We start from the raw sequence: 14,034 nt of genomic DNA on the forward strand, positions 1-14,034 counted from the left end.
GTAAGCCAGTGACTCAGCCCCTGTAATAGGGGTAGAGGCAGAGAATCCCAGTGGAGAGAGGGGAAACCGGTTAGGCAGAGACAGCAAGGGCGGTTCGTTGCTCCAGCCTTTCCGTTCACCTTCACACCCCTGGGCCAGACTACACTTAATAATAGGACCTACTGAAGAGATGTGTCTTCAGTAAAGACTTAAAGGTTGAGACTGAGTCTACGTCTCTCACATGGGTAGGCAGACTATTCCATAAAAATGGAGCTCTATAGGAGAAAGCCCTGCCTCCAGCTGTCATCGACTCATTAAGACCAAGCTCCCGTGCAGCAGCTCTATGCATTTCTCCGTGTCTTTGCCATGATGAGGGTGACAAAATGACTACCTTAATCAGAATGATGGGAAGTTTGAGAGCGCTCGATTTAATCTAAACAGTAAACAAAAAAGTTGTTTGACCTTAACCCGTTCGGCAATTTCATTGGTCTAATGAAAGCTTCATGCCGCCAAAAAACTGAGCACGTCACAGAATGTGTTTTTTTTTAGAAAAAAATTTGAAACGGGAAAAATCTATATATTAGCCGCGTAATTGTTTAAGCCGCGAGGTTCAAGGACTGGGAAAAAGTTGCAGCTTATAGTCCGGAATTTACGGTAGACATTTTGTCATCAGAAACCCTATACTACAGTATGTTATTACTGCAAGGCTCCTGGGATTTGTTCAAATTGAAACTAAAACTTGACCTTGAGAACTGTTATTGCACTTTGGAACTGATAACTGTGTGTTAGTGTTTGACTCTCCTACAGTACAGTGGTGAAGTATATGGATGTGACTTTCTGACCCTGTAGTAACAGTTAGGCCCCGTACACACTCAGGTTGGACAACTGATTTACCACACATTGGACACAAAGGTTGTGAATGATACTTTATGAAAACAAACAATTATTTAACTAGGCAAGTCAGTTAAGACTTTTTTATTTACAATGACGGCCTACCCCATTCTCCCCTAACCCGGACAATGCATTGTGCACTGCCCTATGGGACTCCTGGTTCAACTCCCCAGGGTTGAACCAGGGTCTGCAGTGACACCTCTAGCACTGAGATGCAGTGCCTTAGACCACTGCGCCACTCGGGAGCCTTAAAATACCGTAGGCTAATACTGATATTCCTGTGCTATAACAGAGTTCATCTACACAAAATATTTCACACAACCATTGTGCAATGTCTCCACAACACTGTTTGTGCAGAAACACTCTGTTGTATTAAAACAGTTTTACCAAATGAGTTGTGCATTATTAGTTCTACAACTTCAGTGTGTACAGGGCCTTAAAGGAAACATTCCTCATCAAATCAAACTTTATTTGTCACATGCGCCAAATACAAAACAGGTGTAGACCTTACAGTGAAATGCTTACTCACAAGCCCTTAACCAACAACGCAGTTCAAGAAAGAATTAAGAAAATGTTTACCAAATAAACTAAAGTAAAAAGTTATAAAAAGTAACACAATAAAATAACAATAACGAGGCTATATACAGGGGGTACAGGTTAGTTGAGGTAATTTGTACATGTAGGAAGGGGTAAAGTGACTGTGCATAGATAATAAACAGGAAGTAGCAGCAGTATAAAAACAAAGCTGTGCTTCGGTAGCCTGAAGAAAGTGAAAGTGAAACTAGATGAGTTACTGAGTTATTACATGTAAGAACAGGAGCATTATTCTCTGGTAAACTCCAATAACCCTGAGTCTGTGTAAGAAATAGAGGTGTTGTTGGACACTGGAGCAGACACTCTACTTGGACTTTCCAGCTAAGCACATTGTTCATATGAACATCCAGGTACTTGTAGGAACTAACGTCTGCTTTGTTGAATTGCATTTTGAGACTACTCTCCAACACTGCTTCACTGCTATGAGGATGACAACACATCAAACCAGAATATACTTCCCAGTAATGTGGCATGTAGTTCTAACTGATTTTCTCATGAAATAAAACAGAAGTGAAGAGCAGGAACATAAGAGTGGAACAGGACAGTTTCCCAGCAAGGGGTTAAGTTAAAGAGACTCCTACTAGTATGTAATTAACTCTTAGCTAATGCATTTCAGACATATTCATATCTCATTCTTAATAACGTATCTCTAAGTCATAAGGACCCAGAGGAAGAAGCAGCGAGAACCTGGTATTGAAGCTCTTGCAGTGTTGCGATCAGAAAAATATACAGCATGCTTTGGATAGACTTGAATGACCAGCATTTTTGACTGAAATGATTTCCTGTTTGTATTCCTGTCTTGTCAAAAGCAATGCTACTCCGTTCTGATCCACTCTTTTCCCAGGGAAAGTGAATCTTGTGTTTGTATTGATTGTCTTGCCATCTTTCATGTGTGTGAAATGTATTTAGAATGCACTTCGGGAAGCTGTTGTATTGATTGAATGTTTATGTGTTCATCTTAGTTCATCTTAGACGTCTTTGTCATTTATGTCTTTGTCATTTGCTGCAGCCAGAAACACGATCCACCACCATCATGATTTCCAAGGCCGTAAAATCCATGTTGAAGGAAGTAGATTCTAACGGTAGCCTGATCCCTGTGTCCAGTCTGAACGACAGCTCTGGTAAACTGAATCTCCTCTCACTCATTGTGAAGACCAGGCCCAGATGTGGATGCTTCTGGCAGGAACCCAAATACCAGTCCAGAGGCTTTTCCCTGAGTGATGTGCTGAAGCCTGGAGAACATGAAGACAAACCTTTAAACCCAGGTAAACACCAGAACAGCTCCTCCGACAGGGTTGCCAGGTCTAGAAAAAAATTCCCGGAACGTTGACTACTCAAAACCCACCCAAAAAGCCTGATGACTAGTCCAACCTTTATTTCCTACAGCAAGAGAGGAGTTGCTACATTTATACAATAAACCCTTTTTCCATAATTTTATCGAACCAATTAAGAAGCAATATCGACGTAACTTGTAATGACGTTAGAAGCAAAATTCGTTTTTTCATCCAAATTAGATTTATTTGTGAACTATAACATGATGTAATAAAGGAATTTGAATATGTTGCAAGAGAAAATATATTATTAAACTCACCAGATAATTTTCCATCAATGGATGTCGATACTAAACTCAAAGACAGACCATATAAACAAAACACGGCAGTACAATAATGACAAGATAAACAATCAACTCTTATAAGACAGGGATCCTCTGATTAATCAATAAGGCCCGAGGGGGTGTGGTATATGGCCAATATACCATGGCTAAGGGCTGTTCTTAACATGATGCAACGCGGAGTGCCTGGATACAGCCTCTGGCTGTGGTATATTGGCCATATACCACAAACCCCCTGGGTGCCTTATTGCTATTATTAACTGGTTACCAACGTAATTAGAACAGTAAAAATAAATGTTTTGTGATACATTTGGAATATGGTCTGATATAGCATGGCTTTCAGCCAATCAGCATTCAGGGCTCGAACCCGGTTTATAATTGTAAATACATCCCTTTTGTGCATGTGCATAACTATAGATAAATCCTTTAAACCCAGGTAAACGTCGTCTTCACTGACATTTTCAACCTCTCCCTGATTGAGTCTGTAATACCAACATGTTTCAAGCAGACCACCATAGTCCCTGTGCCCAAGAACACTAAGATAACCTGCCTAAATGACTACAGACCCGTAGCACTCACGTCTGTAGCCATGAAATGCTTTGAAAGGCTGGTCATGGCTCACATCAACACCATTAACCAGAAACTCTAGACCCACTCCAATTTGCATACCGCGCCAACAGATCCACAGACTCCACACTGCCTTTCCCACCTGGACAAAAGGAACAGCTATGTGAGAATGCTATTCATTGACTACAGCTCAGTGTTCAACACCATAGTACCCTCCAAGCTCATCACTAAGCTAAGGATCCTGGGACTAAACACCTCCCTCTGCAACTGGATCCTGGACTTCCTGACGGGCCGCCCCCAGGTGGTAAGGGTAAGTAACAACACATTCGCCACACTGATCGTCAACACGGGGGTAACTCAGGGGTGCGTGAGAACCGCTAGATAACTGGCAAGTACAAAAACAGTAAACAACTATAGGAGTACAAACCCCCAGAAAGCGGCTGATCGCCCTCCATTGGCGAAAGTAGGAACAGATGAAAATGCTGACGAAAATCCACCGTCAAAGAGGATAATAACGATTCTGTCAAGGAAAATTATAATAATACATCGGAAATAGTGGCATACTAAGACAAAATGAATGTAACAGTGTGTAAATGACATTCTTGCAGAAAATGTAGAAGTTGATAAAAATGCTGGAAGTGAATGCTGGAATTAAACAATTAACTATCAGTATGCAAATTAGCAAAAGTTGTGTGCAGTGATATAAGAAAATAAACGCCCAGGTCAACAATTGACGTTTTATGGCACAATAACAATGGCTTAGATAGAACAAGTTTATAAGTAACATGTAACATATGTAATTGCAGGGTACAGTGAAAATCAGGTTGTTGTTGCTAGCATGTTTTTGTTGTGAAATATCTGACAATAAATTCCATTACTCATGCTACTCCTCACTTTGGGCCTGAGCATTTGAATATGGAAACTTTCTGGGTAAAAATAATGTCATTCTGGAGTCACTTTTATTGTAAATAAGAATATAATATGTTTCTAAACACTTCTACATTAATGTGGATGCTACCACGGTTACAGACAATCCTGCATGAATTATGAATAATGATGAGTGAGAAAGGTACAGATGGTAAAAAATCATACCCCCAAGAAATGCTAACCTCTCTTACTAATATTTGACTAGCAAGATAGCGCCAACATAGACTGTCGCCTCGCTTCGAGTTCTTAGGAAACTATGCAGTACTTAGTTTTTTTATGTATTATTTCTTACATTGTTTCCCCAGGAAATCTGAAGTCTTATTACATACAGCAGGGAAGAACTATTGGATACAAGAGCAACGCCAACTTACCAACATTACGACCAGGAATACAACCCGAATCCGGGAGTCAAGGGGTGATGAACTCTAGCTCTCTCTGGAACTTTCCTTAACCTGTCGTGATTGGTTGACAAGATCACAGCTTGAGACTTTGACACTGTGTGTAGCCTCTTTGTTACAATATGCCATGACAATTTGATGGCCTAATATTGTAATAAAGTTGCTGTTCATTAGTATTAAAGACCTACATTTAATGACAGGTATTTCTAGTAATACAGTCTGTTTTCTAGATGAACACAAAGTTCAGATGTCATATGCCTATGCATGGCCATTATCTCCTGTCATAATACATACAGTACCTTCTGAAAGAGGTCATGCCACCTTTTCTTCCTCGGAGCTGGCATGTTGCCGCATCGACAGGCCAAACCCCTGTGGTGGTTTGGAAGTGGGACATCCACTCCCTTATGGGGCTGTAACCAACAGGATGAATGTAACACACTACCACAAGAACAATTAGCAATACAATGGAAACCTAATGTAAACTAGGCTAAAACATTTAGCCTACAAGAATAAATGGTGTATTTGGGAAATTAGTCAGTATTCAAGCAAGTATGCTAATCTAGCATCATGGCAAATTAGTTAACTTTGGCTATATCATGCCCTGACTGATTTTAATTCACAAAGAAATGACCTAGTCAGCTGCACAACTGAATGCATTCAACTGAACTGTGTCTGAATCAGAGAGGTGGGGGGGCTGCCTTAATCAACATCATTGGGACAAGGGGAGCAGTTGTTGGGGATTACTTGCCATGCTCAAGACCAGAACAACAGATTTTTCACCTTGACGGCTCTGGGATTTGAACCAGCAACCTTTCGGATACAGACCCAACACTCTTAAACGCTATGCTACCTGCCGCCCCTCATAGATATATACATGTAGGTAATGTGAGCTATGGCTATATACATGATTGGCTTTTGAAAGGTAGACATGGAGATGGTGGGTGATTGGACATGGTTGACAGACTAACATGAGTAAAATATCACCAAAGCCCCATGCTCTTCCCACTGAGCTACGCAGGACCGAGTCCATGTTTTCCACTTGGAACCCACAGGTTGCTCCACCTTATTCATGGTTTCTTTGTGTGTGAAGGTGGTGGAATTATGAGGGAATTAAATCAAGGTCAGAATACGGTGTATCTGTAGACACACCTCCATGTCTGTGATCTCCACCCCAAATGAATATCTGTCTGGCACCTGCGTTTCTCCATGCTTAAGTTCAAGGTCAGAATGCGTGTAGAGAGAAAAGTGCACAGAAGTGAAATAAATGAAATGTATGTGCTCATAACTCAGGTCTGAATTCCCCCTTCATGAAAAATGATGAAAATGATCATGTGTCTATTCTAATGTTGAATGTTCCCTCAGATGTGAAGGAGTCTGATTTCGTGGACCACAGTGGGACATTTGGTGACAAGAAAGAAATCAACTCAGAAGGAAATGTGGAGGGATTGGCTGCTGATTTAAAACTTAACTTGGACTTAAAATGCTCCAACGAACAAGAGTCGTCCTTTGGCAGACTGAAGAAAGAGGAGGTGGAAGTGAAGGAGTTGGTTAACTACTCGAAAGACAAGTGAGTTGTCCTATACTGTACATACACTGAGTGTACAAAACATTAAGAACTCTTTCCATGACAGACTGACCAGGTGAATCTGGGTGAAATCTATGATCCCTTATTAATGTGACTTGTTAAATCCACTTCAATCAGTGTAGATGAAGGGGAGGAGACCGGTTACATTACATTACATTTAAGTCATTTAGCAGACGCTCTTATCCAGAGCGACTTACAAATTGGTGCATTCACCTTATGATATCCAGTGGAACAACCACTTTACAATAGTGCATCTAAATCTTTTAAGGGGGGGGGGGGGTTAGAAGGATTACTTTATCCTATCCCAGGTATTCCTTAAAGAGGTGGGGTTTCAGGTGTCTCCGGAAGGTGGCGATCGGATCGGGATCGGGATCCCTATACCGGGACGGTTGAGCTAACGTGCGCTAATGTGATTAGCATGACAGTTGTAAGTAACAGCAAACTTTCCAGGACATAGACATGTCTTATATGTGAATAAAGCTTAAATTCTTGTTAATCTAACTGCACTGTCCAATTTATAGTAGCTATTACAGTGAAAGAATACCATGCTATTGTTTGAGGAGAGTGCACAGTTATGTGCTTGAAAATGTATCAATAAACCAATTAGGCACATTTGGGCAGAACAGTAATGCAATGGTTCATTGGATCAGTCTAGAACTTTGCACATACACTGCTGCCATCTAGTGGACAACATCTAAATTGTGGCTAGACTCCTAAGTCATGTAATGGTCTTCCTCTTGCATTTCAAAGATGATGGAACAAAAAACAAATGTGAAAAAGCATGTTTTTTTCTTTGTATTATCTTTCACCAGATCTAATGTGTTATATTCTCCTACATTAATTGTGCCATTCAGAGGGTGAATGGACAAGACAAAAAAATGTAAGTGCATTTGAACGGGCTATGGTAGTAGGTGCCAGGCGCTCCGGATTGTGCCAAAAACTGCAACGCTGCTGGGTTTTTCACGCTCAACAGTTGTGTATCAAGAATGGACCACCACCCAGAGGACATCCAGCCAACTTGACACAACTGTGGGAAGCATTGGAGTAAACATGGGCCAGCCTCCCTGTGAAACGCTTTCGACACCTTGTAGCGTCCATGCCCCGACGAATTGAGGCTGTTCTGAGTGTAAAAAGGGGGCTGTGCAACTCAATATTAGTAAGGTGTAAATGTTTTGTACACTCAGTGTATATTCAGCCTGGCCTAAAAGACGTAACATCGTAAATGTAAATCTGTGACACTCAAATTAGTATGATACATATGGTTACATGAGCCAAAAACAAAAAGAGGGAGGTTGTGTGTTCGAATCACATCATGTTAGCTAACCCTTCTCCTAGCCCTAACTCCTAACCTTAACCCTAACCTCTGACCCTAACCCTAGCGCCTAGCTAACATTGCCCATCTAGCCACCTAGCTAACGTTAGCCACAGCAAAGTGACATTCATAACATATCATACGTATTGCAAATTCATAACATATTGTACAAATTGCAATTAGTAACATATCATACGAAATGAATGATGGACATCCACAAATGAATACATACGAAACGTAACATATTACACTAAATGGAGAGAGACAGATTTACGTTTACTTCGATCCCTGAGTCCAGGTTGGTATGTTAACTACAATCACACAGTTCACCTGCCCAAAGAGTCAATATTTAGACCCAAGACCAGCGGGCAAAATGGGTTGCAATGCGGTCATGCTGGCATCTTTTCTGACATCATGGTCAGGTTGTATACTGGTTGTAAAAAGGACGTTTTCTGGTTGAAGTTCTGTCAGATAACAAAGAAGTGGAACTGTATTGGTTTAGCAACTTCCTCATACTGAGAATACAGCTTAGAATACTCGCTGCTTTCACAATCAGCATAACACTAAAGAATCGTAGGGTCTAGATTCAATCCAGACCACGGAAGGTCATTTACACTTGAGACGACATGTACAGTATGCAGCATTTATGTCCAAATCTAAGGTCATTAACCCTTTAAAAATATGATTAAGTATTTTGCTCCCAATGTAATTTCCCTTCATTTAAATTGAGTAACAGCAATTACACTTTTTATTTAGACACACAACAAATTATCAATAAAATCCTCAAATGTATGACATACTGTACTTAAAGGGTGTGATTAGCTAGTATAACAACAGTTTGCCAATTGAGAGAATGCTTAATGATGTTTTATATTTTTTTAATGAGTGAATTATAAGGTGGTAACACTAATGACATAAAGAGATATACAACTATTTGTCATTTTAGGGCTGTATTTAATCCGTATCACGGAAATTCAGCTTTACAGTGTGATTGAAATGCAAAAGCTATTTTTTTTTTTACCCTTATTTTCCCTGATAAACGCTGCATATGTCGGCTCAAAGAGAAATGACCTTTAGAAGTCTATTGCGTAATCCGTAACGCCTCAGTGTTACAGATTGAAGAGAGCCTTTAAAGTGTTTTTCATGTTTGTAAAGACGAGGGACGTGAAAGACATTGCAGTTCAAGAATAACACTCTAGTAAGAAGCATAACTAGTACCTTTAAATAATATTTCCTCACCCACTCTATATTTTGTATGATTTATTTGGGTCCCTCTCCTGCAGACGTCTGGACATGACCCACCCTGTGATCAAGCAGACCCGTGTGAATCCCAGGGCAGTGTTAGGCGTCTTGACGGAGAGGATTATGACATCACAACCTTGCCCGGTCACAAACAAAGTCCAGAAGCGTGGCAATGTAGGAGCCACCGTGAGCGCCTGCGTGGCCCTGAGTATGAAGGTAGGAGGAAAGATTACCAGGCGTTCTACTGAAGTGAAATAAGTTTTCATCATATTTTCTTGACTGGAAAAACGTCATAATGTATAACTGACAACACAGATTTACATTATCTCTGTTGCAAAATAGATTTTAATCTCAATAATCTTACTTTATGATAGCTAGGCCAACAGTACATAAATAAAATACATGTCAGGACCATATTGACAGATCACAGATGACTGTTCAGTAGTGATGAATGCTGTAGCCCTGAATTCCCACATAGATCATTTCCTGTTTTTATCATTAGAACCACTTCCTGAAGATGTAATGGTGTAGTATAGGTGACTGTCTGGGTTAGAATCTGGGTCGTCTGTGTACCAAACGTCTCTGACTGATTTTAAATGTTTTCCACAGGCCTCTATGAAGCAGAGTGGCAGTACTCAGACAGAAAGTGATGTGTCGCTGAAGATTCCTGAATATACTGTCATTGCCTTCAGTCTGATTGAACTCAAGGTCAAATGCAATGGAAAGTTTGGTGAGGAAGTGTATGGTTTATCAATGTCCCAGGTATAGCTGCATGGTTAAGTACCATGATAAAGTACACAGCCAGCGTCTATGTTCCTCAGTGTATTTAGAACAGCCACTGTATCTGTCTGTGTGTGACTGGTTATAACTGTTGTCTGCTCTTGTCCACAGATCTGTGCCTCTTCTCCAACAATGGGGGCTTTGAAAAAGTTAGGTCAAATTACGAGATGGAAGAGGATGGAATTATGGACCTGGTAGAGGACTTTGCTGCCAACAGCCCCCTAAATCTGAACAAAGGTAATAATGCCAGTGGAGGGTAATGTCTCCTGTCTAGTGGTTAACATGTAGTCTACTGAATGGAACGTTTGGTCAACATGTAATGTAGTCTACTGAATGGAACGTCTGGTCAACATGTAGTCTACTGAATGGAACGTTTGGTCAACATGTAATGTAGTCTACTGAATGGAACGTCTGGTCAACATGTAGTCTACTGAATGGAACGTCTGGTCAACATGTAGTCTACTGGATGGAAAGTTTGGTCAACATGTAGTCTACTGAATGGAACATCTGGTCAACATGTAGTCTACTGAATGGAACGTCTGGTCAACATGTAGTCTACTGAATGGAACGTCTGGTCAACATGTAGTCTACTGAATGGAACGTCTGGTCAACATGTAGTGTACTGAATGGAACGTCTGGTCAACATGTAATGTAGTCTACTGAATGGAACGTCTGGTCAACATGTAGTCTACTGAATGGAACGTCTGGTCAACATGTAGTCTACTGAATGGAACGTCTGGTCAACATGTAGTCTACTGAATGGAACGTCTGGTCAACATGTAATGTAGTCTACTGAATGGAACGTCTGGTCAACATGTAATGTAGTCTACTGAATGGAACGTTTGGTCAACATGTAATGTAGTCTACTGAATGGAACGTCTGGTCAACATGTAGTCTACTGAATGGAACGTTTGGTCAACATGTAATGTAGTCTACTGAATGGAACGTCTGGTCAACATGTAGTCTACTGAATGGAACGTCTGGTCAACATGTAGTCTACTGGATGGAAAGTTTGGTCAACATGTAGTCTACTGAATGGAACATCTGGTCAACATGTAGTCTACTGAATGGAACGTCTGGTCAACATGTAGTCTACTGAATGGAACGTCTGGTCAACATGTAGTCTACTGAATGGAACGTCTGGTCAACATGTAGTCTACTGAATGGAACGTCTGGTCAACATGTAGTCTACTGAATGGAACATCTGGTCAACATGTAATGTAGTCTACTGAATGGAACGTCTGGTCAACATGTAGTCTACTGAATGGAACGTCTGGTCAACATGTAATGTAGTCTACTGAATGGAACGTCTGGTCAACATGTAATGTAGTCTACTGAATGGAACTGCTGGTCAACATGTAATGTAGTCTACTGAATGGAATGTCTGGTCAACATGTAGTCTACTAAATGGAACGTCTGGTCAACATGTAATGTAGTCTACTGAATGGAACGTCTGGTCAACATGTAATGTAGTCTACTGAATGGAACGTCTGCTCAACATGTAGTCTACTGAATGGAACGTCTGGTCAACATGTAGTCTACTGAATGGAACGTCTGGTCAACATGTAATGTAGTCTACTGAATGGAACGTCTGGTCAACATGTAATGTAGTCTACTGAATGGAACTGCTGGTCAACATGTAATGTAGTCTACTGAATGGAATGTCTGGTCAACATGTAGTCTACTAAATGGAACGTCTGGTCAACATGTAATGTAGTCTACTGAATGGAACGTCTGGTCAACATGTAATGTAGTCTACTGAATGGAACGTCTGCTCAACATGTAGTCTACTGAATGGAACGTCTGGTCAACATGTAGTCTACTGAATGGAACGTCTGGTCAACATGTAATGTAGTCTACTGAATGGAACTGCTGGTCAACATGTAATGTAGTCTACTGAATGGAATGTCTGGTCAACATGTAGTCTACTAAATGGAACGTCTGGTCAACATGTAATGTAGTCTGCTGAATGGAACGTCTGGTCAACATGTAATGTAGTCTACTGAATGGAACGTCTGGTCAACATGTAGTCTACTGAATGGAACGTCTGGTCAACATGTAATGTAGTCTACTGAATGGAACGTCTGGTCAACATGTAGTCTACTGAATGGAACGTCTGGTCAACATGTAATGTAGTCTACTGAATGGAACGTCTGGTCAACATGTAATGTAGTCTACTGAATGGAACGTCTGGTCAACATGTAGTCTACTGAATGGAACGTCTGGTCAACATGTAGTCTACTGAATGGAACGTCTGGTCAACATGTAATGTAGTCTACTGAATGGAACGTCTGGTCAACATGTAATGTAGTCTACTGAATGGAACGTCTGGTCAACATGTAATGTAGTCTACTGAATGGAACGTCTGGTCAACATGTAGTCTACTGAATGGAATGTTCAGTATTTAAGTTGTTCTTTTTGATTAGTAATTATGAAGTTCCCACACTTTGACAAGTAACATGGTCTGTCTGTTGTGTGTTGACAGAACTGGAGAAACTGAGTGGTCATTTCCAGCTGCTGTCAGTCCTGCCAGCAGCCACACGTTCCTCTCTGCTCCAGCTCTTCAAGACAACCATGGAGGACAGAGAGGCAGTCAGTGTGCTGGAGAGTGTGGTGAGTGGGACGTACAGAAACAGGGCCCACACACACACACCTAATAGCAGGGATGAATATCTAACCTCGAATATATGTAACATATTTTCTCTCTCTCTATCTCTCTCTCCCTCTCTCTCTCCACAGCTGGATCAGACGTGTGATGGTGAGACTCCTGACCTGGGTGATCTGGAAGAGTCTGAGAGGGAAACAGTCCAGGCCATACTGGATCTTGTAGACCAATGTGTTGGGAAGGATGAGGATGAGTTCAGATCCTCACTTCTCAGTGCCATCCACCTCATTGTCAGTGCCATGGACGGTGAGATGGCGAGCAGTTTTCAGTTATTCTCCAGTTATTATTTGATCAGTTCCTGGGAAACTAGGTTCACCACTGTGGTTTTATGTGTGTCCATATTTATATCTTCAGGAATGACAGATGAGGGTCTCTCTGTGTTGGGATCCTGTTGCAGTCCTCCAGTCTTACAGGCCCTGCAGATCCTGGTGAGTTCACACCTGCTTGATTGAGCCTCCAGTCCTGTATGACCTTTTAGAAAAGAGAGCATGTAAGCTTATTCCTGTGCTGCTTGTCCTCCAGGTGCAGCATGTGGCAGCAGGGAGTGGGGAGACCCTCTCTCTGAGAGATGCAGGTCTGGCTGTTCTGACTGAGGAGGAGGTGTTTGGGAGGACAGAGAGTCTCTTTGGTCACTCTAAAGTTACACTGAAGAGAGAGGAGGACACACTGAGGACAGAGATGAAGGACCAGCCTGGATACCTTCCTCTGGTCATGAGTATCACTGTGAAAGGCCTGGCCTCTTTACTGTAAGGAGGGAGAGAGAGAGAGAGAGAGAGAGAGAGAGAGAGAGAGAGAGAGAGAGAGAGAGAGAGAGAGAGAGAGAGAGAGAGACAGAGGGAGAGAGAGAGGGAGAGAGAGAGAGAGAGAGAGACCATGCAACTTGTAAATCCAGTTTGAACGGATACACTCAGTATTCCATTCCATGTCTTACTCAGAATTCACAGTGATTTCAGTTATCTGTCCTGGACACCTTCTTCTAGGCATGAGTATCGCTGTGAATGGCCTGGCCTCTTCAGGAAAGATTTAGCTGAATAGAAACATTCCTTGTGCTACATAGTGGATATATGAACTGCACCGCCCGGGATGAATTTCAGAAATGTCACAATTTATAACATATTGTTGATGATTGCAAAGAGACAGGAGTAAAACATATAAAAAAACAAGATAATGCACATGTGTTAAGAAAAATGTATTAAACAATATGAATAAATCAATATTCCCACTACTGTACATTAATTAATGACACATTCCTACGTCATACTTCCGTGTTAATGGCTTTTCATCAAAACGCAGTTGTATTTACTTCTGCCAGATGCCTTTCATTAAGTTTTTGCTCATTGAAGACCATTCAAAAAGCCTACAAAATTCAAAAACTACAAGGCTATTTGCAGAGTCACTTGCATAGTTTAAAGTTGTTATAATGCTTTTTTGATGTATTGTTAGGAAACCCATAACCCATAATGTTATGTCTAGGGGTCCAAG

The 14,034-nt window shown here is 41.2% G+C and overlaps 1 protein-coding gene across 2 annotated transcripts; it reads left to right on the plus strand.

Annotated features, from left to right (window-relative positions):
- The first annotated feature begins 1,638 nt into the window (after positions 1-1,638).
- LOC115187746 (gasdermin-E-like) lies at positions 1,639-13,777 on the plus strand. 2 transcript variants are annotated; one of them, XM_029746767.1, is made up of 10 exons: positions 1,639-1,814; positions 2,474-2,729; positions 6,331-6,535; positions 9,149-9,323; positions 9,717-9,837; positions 9,999-10,124; positions 12,373-12,500; positions 12,627-12,798; positions 12,907-12,980; positions 13,075-13,777. In XM_029746767.1, the coding sequence occupies exons 1-10, from the start codon at positions 1,803-1,805 to the stop codon at positions 13,300-13,302; spliced, it is 1,497 nt and encodes a 498-aa protein (XP_029602627.1). In that variant the 5' UTR covers positions 1,639-1,802; the 3' UTR covers positions 13,303-13,777. The 2 variants fall into 2 exon arrangements, with proteins under 2 accessions (XP_029602627.1, XP_029602628.1); XM_029746768.1 differs by lacking the exon at positions 1,639-1,814 and adding an exon at positions 2,054-2,154.
- Positions 13,778-14,034: the final 257 nt, after the last annotated feature.

Source organism: Salmo trutta, unplaced genomic scaffold (genome assembly GCF_901001165.1).
Source record: "Salmo trutta unplaced genomic scaffold, fSalTru1.1, whole genome shotgun sequence".
In the NCBI taxonomy this organism is placed as follows: domain Eukaryota; kingdom Metazoa; phylum Chordata; class Actinopteri; order Salmoniformes; family Salmonidae; genus Salmo; species Salmo trutta.

Coding starts and splice junctions, on each gene's coding strand:
- LOC115187746 (XM_029746767.1), top strand. Junction 2,730..6,330: donor AGACAAACCTTTAAACCCAG/GTAAACACCAGA, acceptor ATGTTCCCTCAG/ATGTGAAGGAGTCTGATTTC. Junction 9,324..9,716: donor GCGTGGCCCTGAGTATGAAG/GTAGGAGGAAAG, acceptor TGTTTTCCACAG/GCCTCTATGAAGCAGAGTGG.